This window comes from Leptinotarsa decemlineata, unplaced genomic scaffold, assembly GCF_025532065.1.
Source record: "Leptinotarsa decemlineata unplaced genomic scaffold, Ldec_3_MD MMD2_tig00000576_RagTag_RagTag, whole genome shotgun sequence".
NCBI classification, from domain to species: Eukaryota; Metazoa; Arthropoda; class Insecta; order Coleoptera; family Chrysomelidae; genus Leptinotarsa; species Leptinotarsa decemlineata.
Window position 1 is genome coordinate 8,285,431 of NW_027412551.1, and position 17,662 is coordinate 8,303,092.

Below are 17,662 nucleotides of genomic sequence, written 5' to 3' on the forward strand. Positions count from 1 at the left end.
TCGCTGCACCTTCCAAAAACCTTCGCAGAGGCCACCTTGAGACACCACAAGGTTGCCAAAGAGAGTGTGTGTTCGGCGAGTCTTGGCCTACACCTGCTAATAGAAAGGAGATGCCTCTTAGTAACCTGTCTACCTTCCTGGAAAGGACAGGATGGACGATGACCTAGGAGGACAACTCCTCGGGAGGACGTACAATGGGTTAGATGTTTCGTTTTTATCAGTCTCCTATATATGGGACACTGTGTTTTGTCTATTCTATGGCCGTCTATAGTACAGGCCGGGCAGCTAAGTGAGTTATATCACTTTTTCGCCTTATTTCCTGGTTTTGCACATTTGATGCATAACTCTGACTATTCGTTTCGATACAATCTTCATTTCTTTGCCTATTGAAGTAACATCTGAAACATCTTTGCAGATTGATCCTCCTTCTGACTCTGTCCCCTACAACTGATAATATAATTTGTACATAATAAATAGTAATAAATGGATTCAGCAAACCGACATCTACGACTCCGATTGTGTTGAAGTCGCTAGCTTTGTGGGAGCGTGGGTTACGGGGAAAGAGGAGGGATGTAATAGACTGTGACTTCCCCCCCACCGACAGATGCGTACACAATTTAATTATCTGGGTGATGATAAAAACAAAAAAATTTGAAATTTCATATATTTATGGAAACTTCCGCGATATATGTGATATTTTCATTGAATATATGAGTAATAAGTATATGATAAGTATAAGTAATAAGTTGATTTGAAATCCATATATTGATTAGAAAAAAAAATCATCGTATCAGAAGAAAATACAAAGAGTGAAAACAACACGTTTCTAAAAGGAAACTGCTGATCTTGATTCTAATCTCAGAAAGAAAGAACATTTTTATTTATTAGGTATTACAAAACATAAAAACTAATTTCATTGCTTTTCATGCTGATTTTACACTGAAAATGTATGACCTCTTTGACCGTAAGAGTTCATCATAATTTGAACATCAGCACACTGATAACAGCAGAAAATGAAAGAGGCGAGTCTAAATCACTTTACGTTCTGTATATTGGATCTGATCTTACCTCTTCAGAGGGGAAGGGCTATCAGAAGACTCGATGACTTCAAAACAATCGTTTTCCGACGCAGTATCTGTAGTTGACTCTTCTGTGGTATTATCCAATCTAAAAAAACTTCATTTCTGCAGATCATAAATGAACTGAATGATTAGTTTACCTTGAAGTTGGAGGAACATACTCGTCTACATAAAAACGGGGACGAGCACCTTTTTTTAAAAATATTTTTCCACTGGGTTTAACTTCAAAATCTTTCTCTTCGAAATGAACAGAACAAATTCTAGCATACTTTGAAACATTCTCAGGGCATTGTTTCAGTCCTAGTTTTTCGAACCAAACAGCTCTTTCATCGACAACAGCTGGAAACCTGAAAATTGTTTTACTCTTTATAAAATATGTTCTCACGAAGAATACGAATCTTGAATGCAGTGACTCGTTACTTAGTCTAGTTCACATGTACCATTTTATTCTAAAATTTTTATATAGTCTCCGAAAATTACGATCAAGGTGTCATTCGGTTCGTTCATGTAGAAACTTTAAGGTAAAGTTCGAAAAGGAGTTGAAAAAAATTACAAAAATTATGAACAAATTATTTAAAAAATTCAGGTTTGATTTCATTTGAATATCTCGAAAAAATTTAGTATTGATTATACAATGTGTTAAAACAACAATAAAAATAAAATAAATACAACAATAAAAATTAATTGGCGCTCCGGGGCGACTTCGTTGATTCCAGTGGCGCATTTGCTTTTTCAGCTGCAGGAAAACCCGGAAAAACCTGCAGCACCATACCATCTGAAGATCTTGATCTAACAATGTCCTCTCTCTCATAAAACAAAATGTAGGGTGTCTCCAGAGGCTCCAATAAATTCAATGCATCGCCAGAACACTTCGTGACACGACTATCGTCAAACTTAAACCAGTCCGTTTCTTCTTTGACCAAGGCGTAATAATGACCACATTCAACGCCAGAACCACAGTAAACAATGACTGCATGAATATTATAACAGTGGTCTGCTAGGTTGAAATGTTCATCTATTTCGAACCTTCCAAAGAGTTTCTTGCTTCCGTTAGAGGTTGAGTCTTGTTTGAAAATCATCAGTGTTATTATTAGATTGACTGGTGCCTCAGCTATACTTGTTTCCTTATAACAGTCAGTTAGTTTGGCGCATGTTTGACAATACAGTCGATCATCACCTGTTAAAAATTCCATTTTCAGATGATTTAACAATAAGCTTTGCACGGACTGGTAATTAGTCGTATTAGGAAAAGCTAGATGAAGTTCCGAAAAATATTCAAAATTTTCGAATTTTAAAAAAAGATCCAGGAAGATCATCAAATTTGCTAAAAAAAAGTTCCGACTCCCGGTCTATTATTTATAGAGCCCTGAAACTAGAGACAAAAACGCGCGGTGCGTCAATCTGTCACAGAAACAAAAAAATATTCAAACATATTAAATATGAAAATTACGGAATGAAAAAATTCATGTAGTTTTGGAATACATCAATGAACAATACTCCGGGGTTAAACAATTTTTATCCCAATTTTTTCATTAATTTTGCATATAATAATTAACAATTATTATAAACTGAAAATTAACATAAAAACCCTGATAATTAACGAACTAAAATCCTAGAATTTTTTTCTCTTCGTGAAGTTATTCTAAATGGGCTAATGAATAGATCGCCGTTGCAAAAATTACAATATTTTGATTATCCACTTTTTTCTTAACAATCGAAAATTAAAAAAGTAAATAATTTTTTTTCTAAATCTTGATTGTTTCGATGTCGTAATTGTTAAAAAAAAGCTAAATTTTTTTTTATTTTTTCTATTATTGTTCAAAAATTATTATAAACAAATACATTGTTCATGAGTAAATCTAAATTATTTTTTCGTAATATACTCAATGATGAAAATTGTGATTTTTAGAGAAAAAAAGGTTCCTTTAAAAATGTATTGGCTTTTACAGGATGCGATACAACGAGCGCTATTTACGGCAACGGAAAAAAAAAGATTCTTGGGTATAATTAATAAAAATGATCAGCTGATGCAATACGTGGAAGTCGTCTACAATCCCGATGCATCTTCTGAAAATATTAAAGTTGCCGAAGAACAAATCATGTTGGCCCTGATACGGTCAATTTGGTACAAATTTAACATTAAGCCAGTGTCGTGTTTCTCGATCGGTAAATCTAAAACAGCAATCAACTTAGCAACTTTACCTAGGTAATTTTAATTTGAATTCGGAAGACTGGGGTTGGATTAAATCCGAAATAACGTATCTACCAACGAAAACAATGGAAAAACTGGCACCTGATGAGCTGCTTAAACCGTCTTTTAGGCTTCGTAAAGCGTATTTATGCCTTGTCAGGTAATCAGTTGTATTTGTACTTGAATTTGTACCTGTATTCGTACCTGCACTTGAACCTGGAACATTAACAATCTTGCTACCTGTTGTCCTGTTTGTTATTCTCGAATTCTTTAAAATGGGGTTCCATATTTGATTGAGGTTCAGAAGAGTCATGATAACGAAGGGCACTACGGTTCAGAAAGCGAAAAAGGATCAGATGGTTGCCCGCGCATATCTACCGTTTGTCCCTAGGGTCACGGATAGAATTGGAAAACTATTGGGCAAACACGACATCGAAACAGTCTTCAAACCCACGAGGAAGATATAACAAAGCCTCAGGTCGGCTAAAGACAAAAGAGACCCATTATCAGCAGCAGGGGTCTATCGCATTCCGTGCACTTGTGGAAAGGTATATATCGGAACCACCAAACGAGCCATGGGAACAAGACTAAAAGAGTATAAAAGGAACTGCAGACTAGGCCAAACAGACAAGTTAGCTGTGGCTGAACACGCACTGAGTAAAGGAGAACACAGAACTAATTGCCCCCAACTAGGGATACCATAGCCGACTGGTGGAGATCCACAAACACACGGATAATTTTAACAGAAAAGAAGAAGCGGTGAACCTCAATCAAATATGGAACCCCATTTTGAAGAATTCGAGAATAACAAACAGGACAACAGGTAGCAAGATTGTTAATGTTCCAGGTTCAAGTGCAGGTACGAATACAGGTACAAATTCGGGTACAAATACAACTAATAATAATAATAATAATAATAATAATACCATCTTCATTATCTTCTAATACATTCAAATCAAATTAATCATGTACAGTTCATTCATTATAAGAAGACAAAAGGCGAAGTTCAATTTAGATGATGACAAGTCATCATTCAATTGCTCTTCCACTTAACCTCAAGTGAACCTCCACTGATGACCTGACAAGGCATAAATACGCTTTACGAAGCCTAAAAGTTAGTCATCGGACAGCAAGCCATGATGGTTAAACCTCTGAAGAAGCTAGCCACTCGCGCCAGCGAAACGTCAGGAAGAAATTCCAAAAATCCACGGTTTTCAAACTCGAAAAGCAACGACACTGAAAACCTCAGCCGTGAAAGTCTAAACCATTTTGTCATAAGAAATAATGTTTTATAACATAAAATGTCATTTTGAAAATTTGAAAAAATTCTAGTATCTTCTTAACATTTGAATGAATCGAGTCCCGTGGAAAAAAGTTTCATCACCATTTTTCAAAAAGTTATTCATTTGTTAACTAACAAATTTTTTCCCAATCTCCGTTGGCATAAATAATGGGATAAAAGGTATAAATAATTGGCCTATAAATTTTAAACTTCGTGGAGCCCTTTTGATATATATATACTTCATACGATCCTGCGATAAAAGTTCATAAAAATTTAATAATTTGTTAATTATGATTTTTTATAACTATTGCAAAATGAAATATCTAAAAATCTTTCATAACATTTTTTTTCAATTGATATTTAGCTGTCTGGCAGTTATTAACATAGGATATGGATTTTTTACGTAATTTGTTTATTGAATTGTTTCAAACAAATAGAGAAATTCAATATTTTTGAAAATTTTTTTTACTATTTTGTTGTCTAGAGATAATTATGATTTAAAAAAAATTTTTTTCTTAATTTTAATTTTTAATTGTTTAAAATCGATTTTTTTATATTTCGATTGTTTAAATAATTAGTTAAGAAATAAATTTGCTTTTAAAAATCATAATTTACACTTTTAAATACTTTGGCAAAAAAAAATTTTATTTATTATGTTTTGTGAAAACTATTAATTTATCACTATTGATTAATGTCGATAATTTGTATGTATTGCATTGCAAAGTAGGTTAGGTAGAGTACCAGTCAGACTGAGGAAACTAGATACTGTTGTAGTGAAACGTGTATTAGAAATAAGGCCAATATTGTGAAAATCTGTAATTATTATCGGTAGCCGGTCGGTTCGATGCGGGTGCTTTGTTCACTCACTCGAATTGACTGCCGTGTTGGTCGGTGGTTCGAGCCCCAGGCTGAACGATCGATTTTCACTTGCTATCATCCAAGCCGTGTTAGGAATCGCACGTCAAAAGATAAGACGTCGTTAATCCTTAGCTCGCACAAGTCTTGACTTCTGAGGGTTGTCGTTCGTAGGGATGCGACAGCTGGTTAACGGAAAACAGATTTTAAACAGATATGAATACGAATCGTCAAAAAGATGCGTCTCAAGTATTTGTTCTTCACTTTTACAATTGAGACCGTTTTATTCAGTTCATTTCATATCTTTTTAATTAACCAGTCAAAATTTCTCGCAAAACAAATGCCTGAACTATTGTCATATAAAAAAAAACTTGCATTTCATAACAAAGCGATCTGATACCCACTGTGACGCCAATGAGCAAATTTTGTTGTGTTGTGGTACTCACCTATGAAAGCTCAAATTTTGGCTTGAACACTTCGTTTGCTTACAAACCCAACAGTAAACCACCATTATTCGTCTATTACTCTTAAACTGTAATAAATATCACACGCGAACAACAAAGTCAACATGGAACTGGTGAAATTTGTAAACAGTAAAGAACGATCACGAACAAAAGAGCAACCCAACACAGCAGGCTGGTAGACACATCAAATGAATTCTTTCAACAGCGTTGCCACGAGTGGAGTTGCAACGAATCGTGTAGTAATATTTGCAAACAAACAAAGATGATTAAAACACATACACTAGTTTAGATTCTGGAATGTTTGATGTCGATTTTTATTTCATGACAAAGATCGTAATTTTAAGTTACTGATGTTGAATAAAATACTGTTAAGAATCCAAAATCAACACTGCTAGATACTTCCCATCGGCGGTAATTGCTGATAGACGCTTTGAAGTTTGAAAAAATAACGTGAATTTACTTATAGTCTAGGACTTAATTTTCATATGATACTTGGCGAATTATTCCAGCACTTTTTGTAAACGGGATACCAATCTTTTTTTTTCCGAGCTTAAAAGCTACTTAGAGTGACAGTAACCGACAAATCTTCATTGAGATAACATTTATTTACGGGATAATTCTTTAATTAATTCGAAATTACATTATGAAGAAAGGAAACTTGCTCCAAAAACCGTTTTAATTTACATCTCATACAAATTTTCATGTGGCGTTCCTTTCAACACAGAAAAATCTAGGTAATTGATTAAAATGAATCATTTTAATTGAATGAAAGATTCAATTCTTTTCCGAACATAAGGGGAGAAATTCCTCGGTTCAAAAAATGGTTTAGTAGTTTTGTTGATGCCTTTTAACATGATTCATTTCATGGCTGTTTCATTTTTTTCCAAAAATAGCAAATAAGCATAATATAGTTATTTCAAATTGAATTCGAATGATAAAGGTAGGAGATAATAATAATTCATATGTTAGCATGAGTTTAAAAGTGACCTACATCATGGACGTAGAAAACGTCCATGGTCTACATACCTTGCTTCATTCAATTTCTTCATCAATTTGGTCTTCTTATGAATCTTGAATGCAAACTTTGTAGATTTAACCATTTTCACTATTCAACATTCCACATAACACTGTCTCTAACGACTAATCCCTCATGACAAATAGTTCCCCAATAAAGACGGATTTCCACCAAACGGACTCGCTTGCGACTAGTTTCGTTTTTAAAAAATGACATTACATTCACCTCTCAGGCATCTTAGCCTACACCATTGAACAATTGAAATTCGTTAAAAATAAGCATTTTTTCAAATCATATACTTAAAAAAATATCTTCCATAAAAAACATACACCACAAATTTCACACAGTTCAAAAATGAACACATATACAAAAGAAAAACAAAATAATAGTATTTCTACCAATATTATACACTCCTAGAGACCCATCGCGGCGGCAAACCCTGTATGAAGAAATGTAATACTCCGAACGTCAGTTCAAAAATATTAATATTTTACCTCCATGTATAGTACAAATGCCTCACTTATCGTTTAGGGGGTTGATTTGGGCATTTGCAATAACAGGAAGTCGATTTTCATCGGTTTCACTTCGTAACTTTATTTCGTGGAATCTTTTAGCTGCAGAGGGCATCATATCCTCGTTAAAATATTTCAAAAACATATCTTGTGTATCAGGCGTCATTCGTAAATAACTGTTAGCCTCAGCTATGTTAATTTCATGTGATTTCATGATCATTTATCTGTAAAAATAATGTTACTAGAACCACATTACCACGGTGACAAGATACTCAAAATTATCAAGTTTAATTTAAAAAAATATACTTTTCCAAGATATTTCCAAATTTAAGAGATACATTTTTTTTTCCACCTCCCTATACTACTTCAACAACACTTTTCTGAAGGGCTCTGGAGTAGGCGACATCTAGGAGTAATAACTCTAGAACTTCAAATTTAAAAAAACATTGATTATTGCCATAATCATAGTCTCAAACCTTCAGTTATTCATTGTTATGTAAGTCTATTGTAATATTCGTTTACAGAAATGTGAACAAATCAGTTTTTCTTATTGATTAGTTTATCCAAACGGACGACAATTATTCATAGTTTTCCATAAGTTAAATTAATAAAGAAATGAAAAATTATACCCCAGAATCGGTAAGTGAATCAGCAAATGTACGTTAAAAGATGTTTTAACTGTAATTGAATAATATACTGTATACATCGGCCCTCTATGATAAAAAGTTTCCTCCTTCCTTCTTCCATTCTTTGAAAACTTATTGTACATTTCTATTAATTAGCTGTTTTCAATAATCTAGACATTTCAATACACCAACTTTTCAGGTTATGGTTTCCGTTTCTATTCGCCATTTACAATTACTCAAGATCAGTAAAGTCTGTTGTAACAGAAATCATTCAAGAACATGGCTTTCTGACCATTTTTGTCACCTTTTTTGTAATTTCTACTACACGAAACACAAGAATAGCGGCTCGGAACTGCAAAAATCTTATTGATGTGTTTTACCTAGAAGTTAACATCATCCAGGGTGTACTTGGGACAGCGATGAACTAAAATATGACATCAAAACTGGTTTGGGAATGCCGATTGCATTTATACTGGGTGCTACGACATTCAGACCACGAAGACTCAACACTCAACTCCATGTGTAAACCCTGAACCAGTTGTGAGGGTACCAAAATATATGGTACCCTCATAAGATGAAGATCAATGCTCCATCAGAAGCTTAAGAATTCCTAAAACGGCTCTTGAACGTCGGCATTGAAGGGATTGAAAATGTTGCAACTACCACCTCAGCCGAGAGAGGTGAATCCGTCACAGTGCTATAGCGTGCGTGAATTGCGAAAGTATGTTTTTGCCACTATTCTGCATCTCCGGAGGAAAAAAAGAAGGTCCAGTGGTGGAACGATATTTTTAAAATTTGTTTCAAAGACCACTTCCTACCGAAGAAACCATGCGAAAAGTTCTCATTTCCATTAGCTGGTCACACCAGTCATTTAGGTCAACTGACATGCTAGAGTGTGCTGATTGATGTGCATCTTCCTCATACATTTCTTACAACCATTAGACAGGACTTTTCAATTCTCCCAAGTTGAATTGGAACAGTGCTTCCAAACACTTATGAGAAACAAATGTGGATGGTCAACTAACAGGCTTACCTATATTTGGTAGCCTTCTCTCTTCGGAGTAGACTACAGCTATGGGTATTACAATAGGGATCAACTGCTTGAAAGCTACCGGCGTAATTCCTTGGGACTGTTCGTCATTCCTAAAGACGGATATGAGTAAAAAATTAATTTCCCCTGTTCAGCAGGCACCTTCTGATCATTCCATCAATGCTACAGAAACTGCAATAGCTGATATTTCTGTAAACGACGACTCAGAAGCTGGACCGTTTCAAATAACTCCAGGTATGCTGTTCATGGTTATCTATTACCAGTTCCTGAAGCCAAACAGGCATATAAAGGAAGACATGTATCTAAAAGTTTTAATCCAGTTGGATGAAATACGGAATATAATTCTTCAAGCAGAAAATAAAGCTAAAATAAAAGCAAAGGAGAACACCGGGAAAAATGATTGAAATCTACCTCGAAATTTTCATTTCGAACGAAGAAAATCACTTCAGTTTTATTGAAAATATACTCTCTCTATTGAATAATTCACATCCCCGAGCGTAATTTCAGTAGGCAATGTACTTTTCATTGAGAATTAAATATTCATCTAATATATGTGTGAAATCATAACGTATTATTTCATGTGAAGAGAATTACTAACTGAACGATGGGTATTTCCCCTTAGTGAAATGTAAATTTTCGCCATCTCTTTAACGAATGTAAAATTACGCTTGTATTTGTGAGCGATTATTGTATTGTTCATTGTCTACAGAAGCGCATCGGTTTGTCTGACGTGTGTATTAGAATATTTTTGTTGTTGGTGAAAATAAGTAAAGAAGGTGAGTACATTTCTTGTAAAATTTCAATAACTAGTCCAATAAACAGATGAATTCATTGAGTTTTCTCGTTATGCATTATAGAGTGTTTTTTATTACAAGTATATCCTAACCTCACATCGCGAATTATTTCATACTATATGGAATAGTACAACATATTTTAACTGATTTTCAAATAATAACAGAACATATATTTGAAAATGTTTGTGATAATTACTGAATGGTATTGAGAAAAAGAGATATAATCGATAGCAGTGGCGTGACTCATCAGTGACGCCGTATGCACGATCCATTTTAAAAATGAATTTCTATGAGGAATAAAGTTTCGTATTGGTGGTTGCAAATATCGGACAATGTTAAATCGTAATTTCATTCACCTAAAAAATATCTGAACGTTTCATTCGTATCTCTCATAATTTTGGATAAATTTGAGGATTTGTGATTCTTATTATTGAACTTGAAAACATTTTTGCGATGGGAGGCAAGTTGGAACTCAAAATTGAAGGAATCGAGACACACTTTAGGACCTTTTTGTTTCTGTTGAAGAGGTGAACAAAACACTTCAACACCACTTCATACCATATCATTATAGCTATATTTGCTATATTTCAGAAAATGTTGGAAAACATTTGGAAAAATCTAATTTTTTATTTAAACGGTTGAATATGTATCAAAAATTTTTGAGAAATATAAATATTGAAGTCAAACTAGTAGTAGTTTTTCTCTAGGAATGTGTGTTCGTCAACTTACTGTGTTTTTAGATTTCTAAACCTATTCATTTGATGATATTTCATTTTTCTTTTAGGATAATAACAGGAATTGAGGAAAATAGAAAAAGGAATATTACTTTTATTTCTCTTTCCGAATAATACCACCATGAGCAAGAAAGAAAATGTGTTAATTTGAAGAATGGTTTTTTTATTTTCTACTGTTATTTGACTTTTTTGAAAATGAAAAAAAAATGTTTTGTAGAATTTCATTCCAAGAATGTATATGAACTAATTTTGTATATACATTTTTTTTTTAATATATCAATGTGTAATATGTCTTGTGCATTCAATTATCTAAATTATGAGGAAAAATGGCCACTTAAGAGTCAAGAGTCAACATCCGATTGAGGTATCATTATCTTCAAAACTACTCTGAATACGGACCTTCTTACAACTGAATATCCCAAGGTAATATAACCCGTAAATGAAAAATTACACCGTAAAATTTTATCAGAGTATAGAATTTCACTGTGAAATTATATAAGAGTGTAAAATTCTACTGTAAAATTTTGTCAAGAGTGTAATATCTCGATATAAATTTATATCGCAAATTTACCCTATAAGGTTTTATTTCAACACAAAAGTACACTCAAAATGAAAAATTACACTGAAAAATTCCACACTTGTATTCGGGGTAGAATTATAAAATAATATTCCGCATGGAATGTAAGATCACACACGAAAGTAATTTCTCGCTAATATGGGCGGTAATTAAATTGCCACCGGTACCGGTGGAAAAAATTTTACCAGTGAATGAGAGAGCGGAAAAAAAGTAACAGAAACTTTAGGATAGAAACCAAAATCGCAGTTAGGCAGGCAGAGAAAGCATGCAAGAGACCTCAGAATGAAAAGATGAGAGTCAATAAATATAGTTTTAAAAATTAAAATACACGCTTTTAAAAAAATCGAACTGAAAAGTTAAAAATATTTGTTTTAAATCAGCTTAAAACAAAAATAAAAAACTATTATTATTGTGAAAACACTGACATGCCGTTGATATACAAAAAATATGGCACAAAGCGCAACACGCTTTTTTCACAATAAGACTATTATTTTTCGTTCGTTATTGTTTTGAGCTTATTTAAAAAATAATTTTTAAATTTTCAGTTCGATGTTCTTTAAAAGCATGTTTTTCAGTTTTTTACACTATATTTATTTTTAATTGTTTAGTTTCGTATTTTATAAAAGCGTGTTATTTAGTCTTTTTAAAATATATTTATTTTATCTCAACTTTGAGATCAATCAGCCGTATATTGTTTATAAAAATGACCATTGATATTTTCCGATTCCGGAGAGGGAGCCTGAAAATCAGTTACCAAGCCCAAGGAATGCAGCAGGGACGCAAAGGAGGGTTACAAATAAGGTAGCAGGCGAGCGTGTTAATAAAAAAAAATACTTTTTTCAAATTAAGAAATACATGTAAAGTGAGTTCGAATTATATCAAGGAGGTGACGTACAGCGCCACCTGTATAGTAGTTAAAAAATAAATAGTTAAAAATATAATAACATCAGTAGTTACCTACTTTAAATCATTGTCTGCTTGAGTTTGCATGTCGATTAAGTCGACTTGGAATCGTGAGTTAAATTCACTGCTTTTTATAGGCTTAACCACTAGCCCTTTTTTTGGAACACTTAATTTTTTTTGACATGGTTCACACAAAGTCAAATACAACGCCACAAACTCTTTAGTAATATTTTTGTACTTCGGTTTGAGCTCTTTCATCATCCTATTTCTACCGCCATGCCCGATAGAAATGTGAGTTTCGTGAATAATATCAAACGTTTCTTCCAAATAACAGTAATATTGAATTGGTTCTCTGTCATTTTTCACTGGTACGATTAATTTTTGAACTGTTCCGATCTTCACTATGTCATACCTCGACAATCGCTGATATTCGCCCGGAGTTTTGCCGGCGATCTTGTCTTTCGTCACTTGCACTTTGGTTAAAAATGAATAATACTCATCGCGAGAAAATAACTGCGTGTTTTTCCCCTTCGTTAATTTTAATTTATGAATTTCTTCGTTAAAACGTCTTTTCATATCCATCATATCCATGGATGCCGCCATTTTACGATATAAACGTACTCAATGCACTCACGTGTTCTCGTTCCGAAGTATTACTGCGAACTAATACGTCGCCGCCTACCCGGCTACAAGTAGAGAATTATTCATACTGCCCGGTCCAAGTGATGAAGTCAAGCTATCTCAAACACTGACTTATTACATGGACCACGGGCCGTCGGACATTATTGATAATCGCCGTTCAAAGTGATGAATTAATGACTTTGCCCACCGCTCTTGGGCATTATTAATAATGGCCGATCCTTAATAATAATACCCAGTTGATCACGTTGCCCGTAACATATACAACACAAAACAGCGCACGATCGCACGAATCCCTTCTCTATCGCTCACGGTCATCCTGGGCGAGAGTAATGAATGTTGGCAACCGCGGTTGCCACTTTTATTAATTTCGTACTAAGTCTACTACTTCGGAGATACTCGACTTCGCTTGAAAAAAAAAAAAGAAAAGTTATTCATGAATTCATCCACTGACACTCGTGGAAAAAATAATAGTTCTTCTCACTATAAATGCTCAATCTACAATGTGAAACAGAAGGTATAAAAAAAAGATCTCGGAATCTAGGTATTTTGACACGCATTTCACCTTCAAAGTAATGACTACAACGATTAGGTAAATTACGATATATTGCAAAGTTTTAATGAAATAAATAAAAAATGTGTATGAATATTTTAACTAATTGTACTAAGAATTTTTCTTTCATTCTTAACCCTCTCAAAAATTAATAAGCACGCCCCCGATTTGCTGTCAACTGAGCTTACTTCTACTCTCAATCATTATTGGTTTCAGTATAGTCATGAAATCTTTCTGCATGGGTCTTTCACCTCGTGTGGTCACCTGGATCTCCACTGCAATAATGAGACCTATGTTAACGTACGGAGCCATTGCATGGGGACCGAAAGTTCTACAAGCAACGGCCATCTAAAAATTATATCAAATTCAACGATTGTCTTGTTTAAACATCACATCACATCGGGCATGATGTCGTTTTCAATTCCAATAAATTTGCCCTAACCATCGTTGCTCAGAATGTAACTAATAGAAAACTTTGAGTTCTAATGAAATCGGTCAAATTTCCAAAATGGTGTGATGAAACTAATTATTTGAATAGTCAAAAACACTCACCTTGTCATCAATGATTTCTTTCCAACATTTCTACGACTACGTCTTTTCTCACTTGCGAACAATCGTTTTCCCTCCGCAACGCCTAGCCTGCCTTTTATCTTTCCCATGATCACAAAAGAACCAAAAAGTAGATATTTACCGGAAAGTAATTCGTATAAATACAAACTCACACTGATACAGTGAACGTAATATGTCTGCGCAAGATTCCGTACAGTTGTTGGTTCGGAGTCGCTTGCAATTGCAATCTCAGAAAACGAATTCTCGGATGAATAGAGGATGCCATGAACTGGATGCATTTTCTATTTTACTTCAAAATGGTTAAATTGAAAAGGTAATGATTTGGAAATATACTGAATTTTTAAAACATATATTTACTGGAGGGAAACTCCCATTTTCCATTATTTATAAACAATTGAGTATAGATTTTTTTTCTTGGAGAAAAATCGGGAAACAATAGTTACCCATCTCAAGAATATTTTTTCGAAGCGATCGGTGTAAGCTGCATGAAAATCGGACAACTGATTGTGAAATTATAAGTAAAATCAATCAAATGATTTGGATAAAATACTTTGTCTAATTTCCACTTACTTGATGTATTGCTATTAATACGACCAAAGTTTCGGTTTTTACACCATTCTCAAGTATTCTAACACTACTGACCTAAGAAAAATATCTGAGTATACAGGGCTTTTCATGATGAGCGTTAATTAGCCGTTTCTATAGTCTATTTCAAAAGAGTGTAGAGTAATAAAATCTCATTAAGTATTCAAAAGCGCTACAGGGTGATCCGTCAATAAATTCTGTCACTTCCCTAGTCCGCATTGCAAAATTATGTCGTTTCATAAAGAGCAGGTAGGTATCACCCTGTTTTAAGGGATTTGTCCATTGTTATCGACGGATAAATACTGAGCCAGAGGCGCGCTAGTGGGATAATTGCCAAAAGAATATGCATTCATAAAAATTATATTAAAGGAAATAAAAATTTAATACAGCAGAACAGTGTTATTAAAAAAATATAAAATGTAACAATAAAATATATACGAACCGAAATCGGGAAATACTCACAAACACACACGAACGAACTTTACGTATTGAAACACTTGTGGGGACTTTAAATCAATTTATTCACAAAAACGACAAGAACTTTACTGGATACGTTATTACAATTTGACACTTGAACAATACTAAAACTGTGAACTTCCCTTAACGTTTAACAACACTCTATTTATACCCTAATTGAATGTTCTAGAGATTACTAGGTACAATTTTCGAGAACCTTCCGAGAAAATAATTATTCAGACTACCCTTAATTCTAAACCCTAACCTAAGCAAAAGTGTCACTGTCACTGATACACTGGTCTCTGTCCAGATTGCTTATCCCGCTACAGTATATTTACAATTCAATTAAATTATTCTACATCAGTATAGTCTTCATCCGAAGAACTGTCATCATCCCCTGGTGTTATAATTATAGGGTCAACCACCTGATCGACCAAGTTGTCCAGTTCCCACATTTTATCTTCCTCTTTTAAAACATGCTGGATTGCTTTTTGCCAGTTTTCTGATGTGATTTCCATAATGGCTTGATCAAACAATACCTTGACATCTTTCATTTTAAATGTGGTATTGTGCCTTGCAACATATCCTTTAACTTGTGCCCATATAAGTTCTATAGGATTTAATTCGCAATGATATGGCGGTAGGCGCAGCACAGTTACTTTATACTTTTCTGCTACATCTTCTACGGCATATTTCATGAAGCGAGATTTATGTTGTTTTACTATGGCTAGTAGTTCCTTCTTTACTGAATTCGTCTCAAACTGAATACCTTTATTTGACAGCCAGTTAATAATTTCTTGCTTTCTCCAAGCTGAAGTTGGTACCTTCTCTAAGCGCCTTGAATGGTAGCTTGCATTATCCATAACCACGACCGAATCAGCTGAAAGAAATTTTAACATTTCCCCGAAGTAGTCTTCGAAGACATCCGAATTCATGTCCTCATGATAATCTCCCGTTCGGCACGACTCAAAGCTTAACAAACCTTCTTTTAAAAATCCGTCTTCGCTTCCAATGTGAGCAATTATAAGCCTCTTCCCTTTTCCCGAAGGCACTTTAATACCCGTCGAAAGGCCTTCTATGAAAGCTTGGCGAGAACTTGTTATATTTTTATCTTGCCACATTTTTTTGACTATATAACCTTCGTTTATCCACGTCTCATCAAGATAAAAAATTTTCTTTTGCTCTCTGCGGTACTGCTTTATAGTTGTCAAATATTTTCGTCTCCAGCAAACAATTTCATCACTTTCCAGTAATAGTGCCTTTCGATTGTGCTTTTCCCAGGCAAAATTCATACTTTTTAAAGTTTTCCATAAAAGTTTTCTGGATATCAAAGGAATATCGTTATCTTGGCTTATCTCGATAAATATTTTTTCAAGAGTGGGTATTTCCTTTTTAAAATAAAACGAATGAACTTTTCTTCGAATGTCACATTTGGTGTCTTCATCTAAGATTTTATTGGTCTTCCTGATTTTCTCTTGCATGGACTTACCTGGCCTGATATCTTTCTTTCTCGCAATAATTTAAAAATCGTGGACTGTCCAATTCCAGTCATTCGGGCACATCGCTCAACACTTTCTTGCACAGACAAACTAGGGTGATCGTGTTTTATGCAATCATATACATTTAAAATTATAACTTTTTCGCAAACAGATAGCGGAGAATTTTGTACACTTCTTTTCTTTGGAGTAAATGTCCCCATTTTATAACTTTTTCACTATTTCTATATCACAATATCACTGTACGTTTAATTGGTGTAGTAACAATTACTATTATAACTCGAATGTTTAAGACACCATTACAATATATTTAAACCCTTTTTCTTAATTACCTGGGTTTAATAGGTATTGCATGATTGGTGGGCAGGGTCAAAAAGGGATTATTATAATGACATGGCACCTCGGAACTAAGTGTTAACCCTTTTTTGAGAAATCATGCTCAAGTATATGAACCCAAATTGTATATTAAATAAGTTTACAAGAACCACTAAAATTAATCTTAATCTTTTTTTAAGAAATTTTACTTACCTAAATACATGTAGGTACTTAGTTTTAGACCAAATTACTTCCCAAAAATGGCCTTTTATTATTATCTATGTCTGTAATTTTTAATTTACTTTAATTATTAAGTTTAATAATCCTAAGATTTGCCTACGCCCATGGACGACAACGAAATTCAGGCAAATTTTATGACACTTCATGATTTATTACTCTACACTCTTTTGAAATAGACTATAGTAAACTATTCAACGGGTCATACTGAAAATTCCACAGTATGCATAAGTCAATATGACCTACACGCCTGAAATATTTTAGACGAAGCGGCGTTGTCGCTTCTACCATAAATATTTTAGGCGTGTAGGTCATATTGATTTATGCATACTGTGAAATTTTCAGGTTGATCCGTTAAATAGTTTGTCAGAAACGGCTAATTAACGCTCATCATGAAAAGCCCTGTATAAGATATATACCTACATTCATTAATACCAACTACATAAACTTCAAACTGTGATTAATTGTGTTGTCATCTTTATAAATTCAAAAATGGAGACTTACACAAATCTGTTTGTTCGTTAAGGGTTCTATATTTTGAGTTTTTAATTGATTTATTGATTTCCATGGCTTCCAACAAATTCATTTTCTTTTCTTTACTATATGTATATAAGATTTTGAGGTTTTACTTACTTACTTTGCCGTTTGTTTCTTGTAGATGTTCGTACATAGAAGATTTTTTGTCTACACCGACGTGTTCAGGGAGTCTTACTTCGAAATTTCTACCG

The 17,662-nt window shown here is 33.8% G+C and overlaps 1 protein-coding gene across 7 annotated transcripts in view; it reads right to left on the reverse strand.

Moving 5' to 3' along the window:
- LOC111511485 (uncharacterized) overlaps nt 1-17,662 on the reverse strand; it is a 147,192-nt gene that overhangs the window by 87,238 nt on the left and 42,292 nt on the right. The window contains exons 1-3 of one of the 7 annotated variants that reach the window (XM_074174346.1): nt 13,828-13,954; nt 1,220-1,426; nt 1,069-1,167 (exon numbers count right to left, since the gene is read on the reverse strand). The exons of 2 other annotated variants lie outside the window; for them this stretch is intronic. In XM_074174346.1, the coding sequence (XP_074030447.1) occupies nt 1,069-1,167; nt 1,220-1,426; nt 13,828-13,934 (413 nt within the window). In that variant the 5' untranslated portion in view covers nt 13,935-13,954. Of the gene's footprint in view, nt 1-1,068; nt 1,168-1,219; nt 1,427-5,853; nt 6,044-6,897; nt 6,987-12,141; nt 12,796-13,827; nt 13,955-17,662 lie in introns of those variants that run through there. 4 more of the 7 variants (XM_074174351.1, XM_074174352.1, XM_074174344.1 and 1 more) reach the window with 4 other exon arrangements.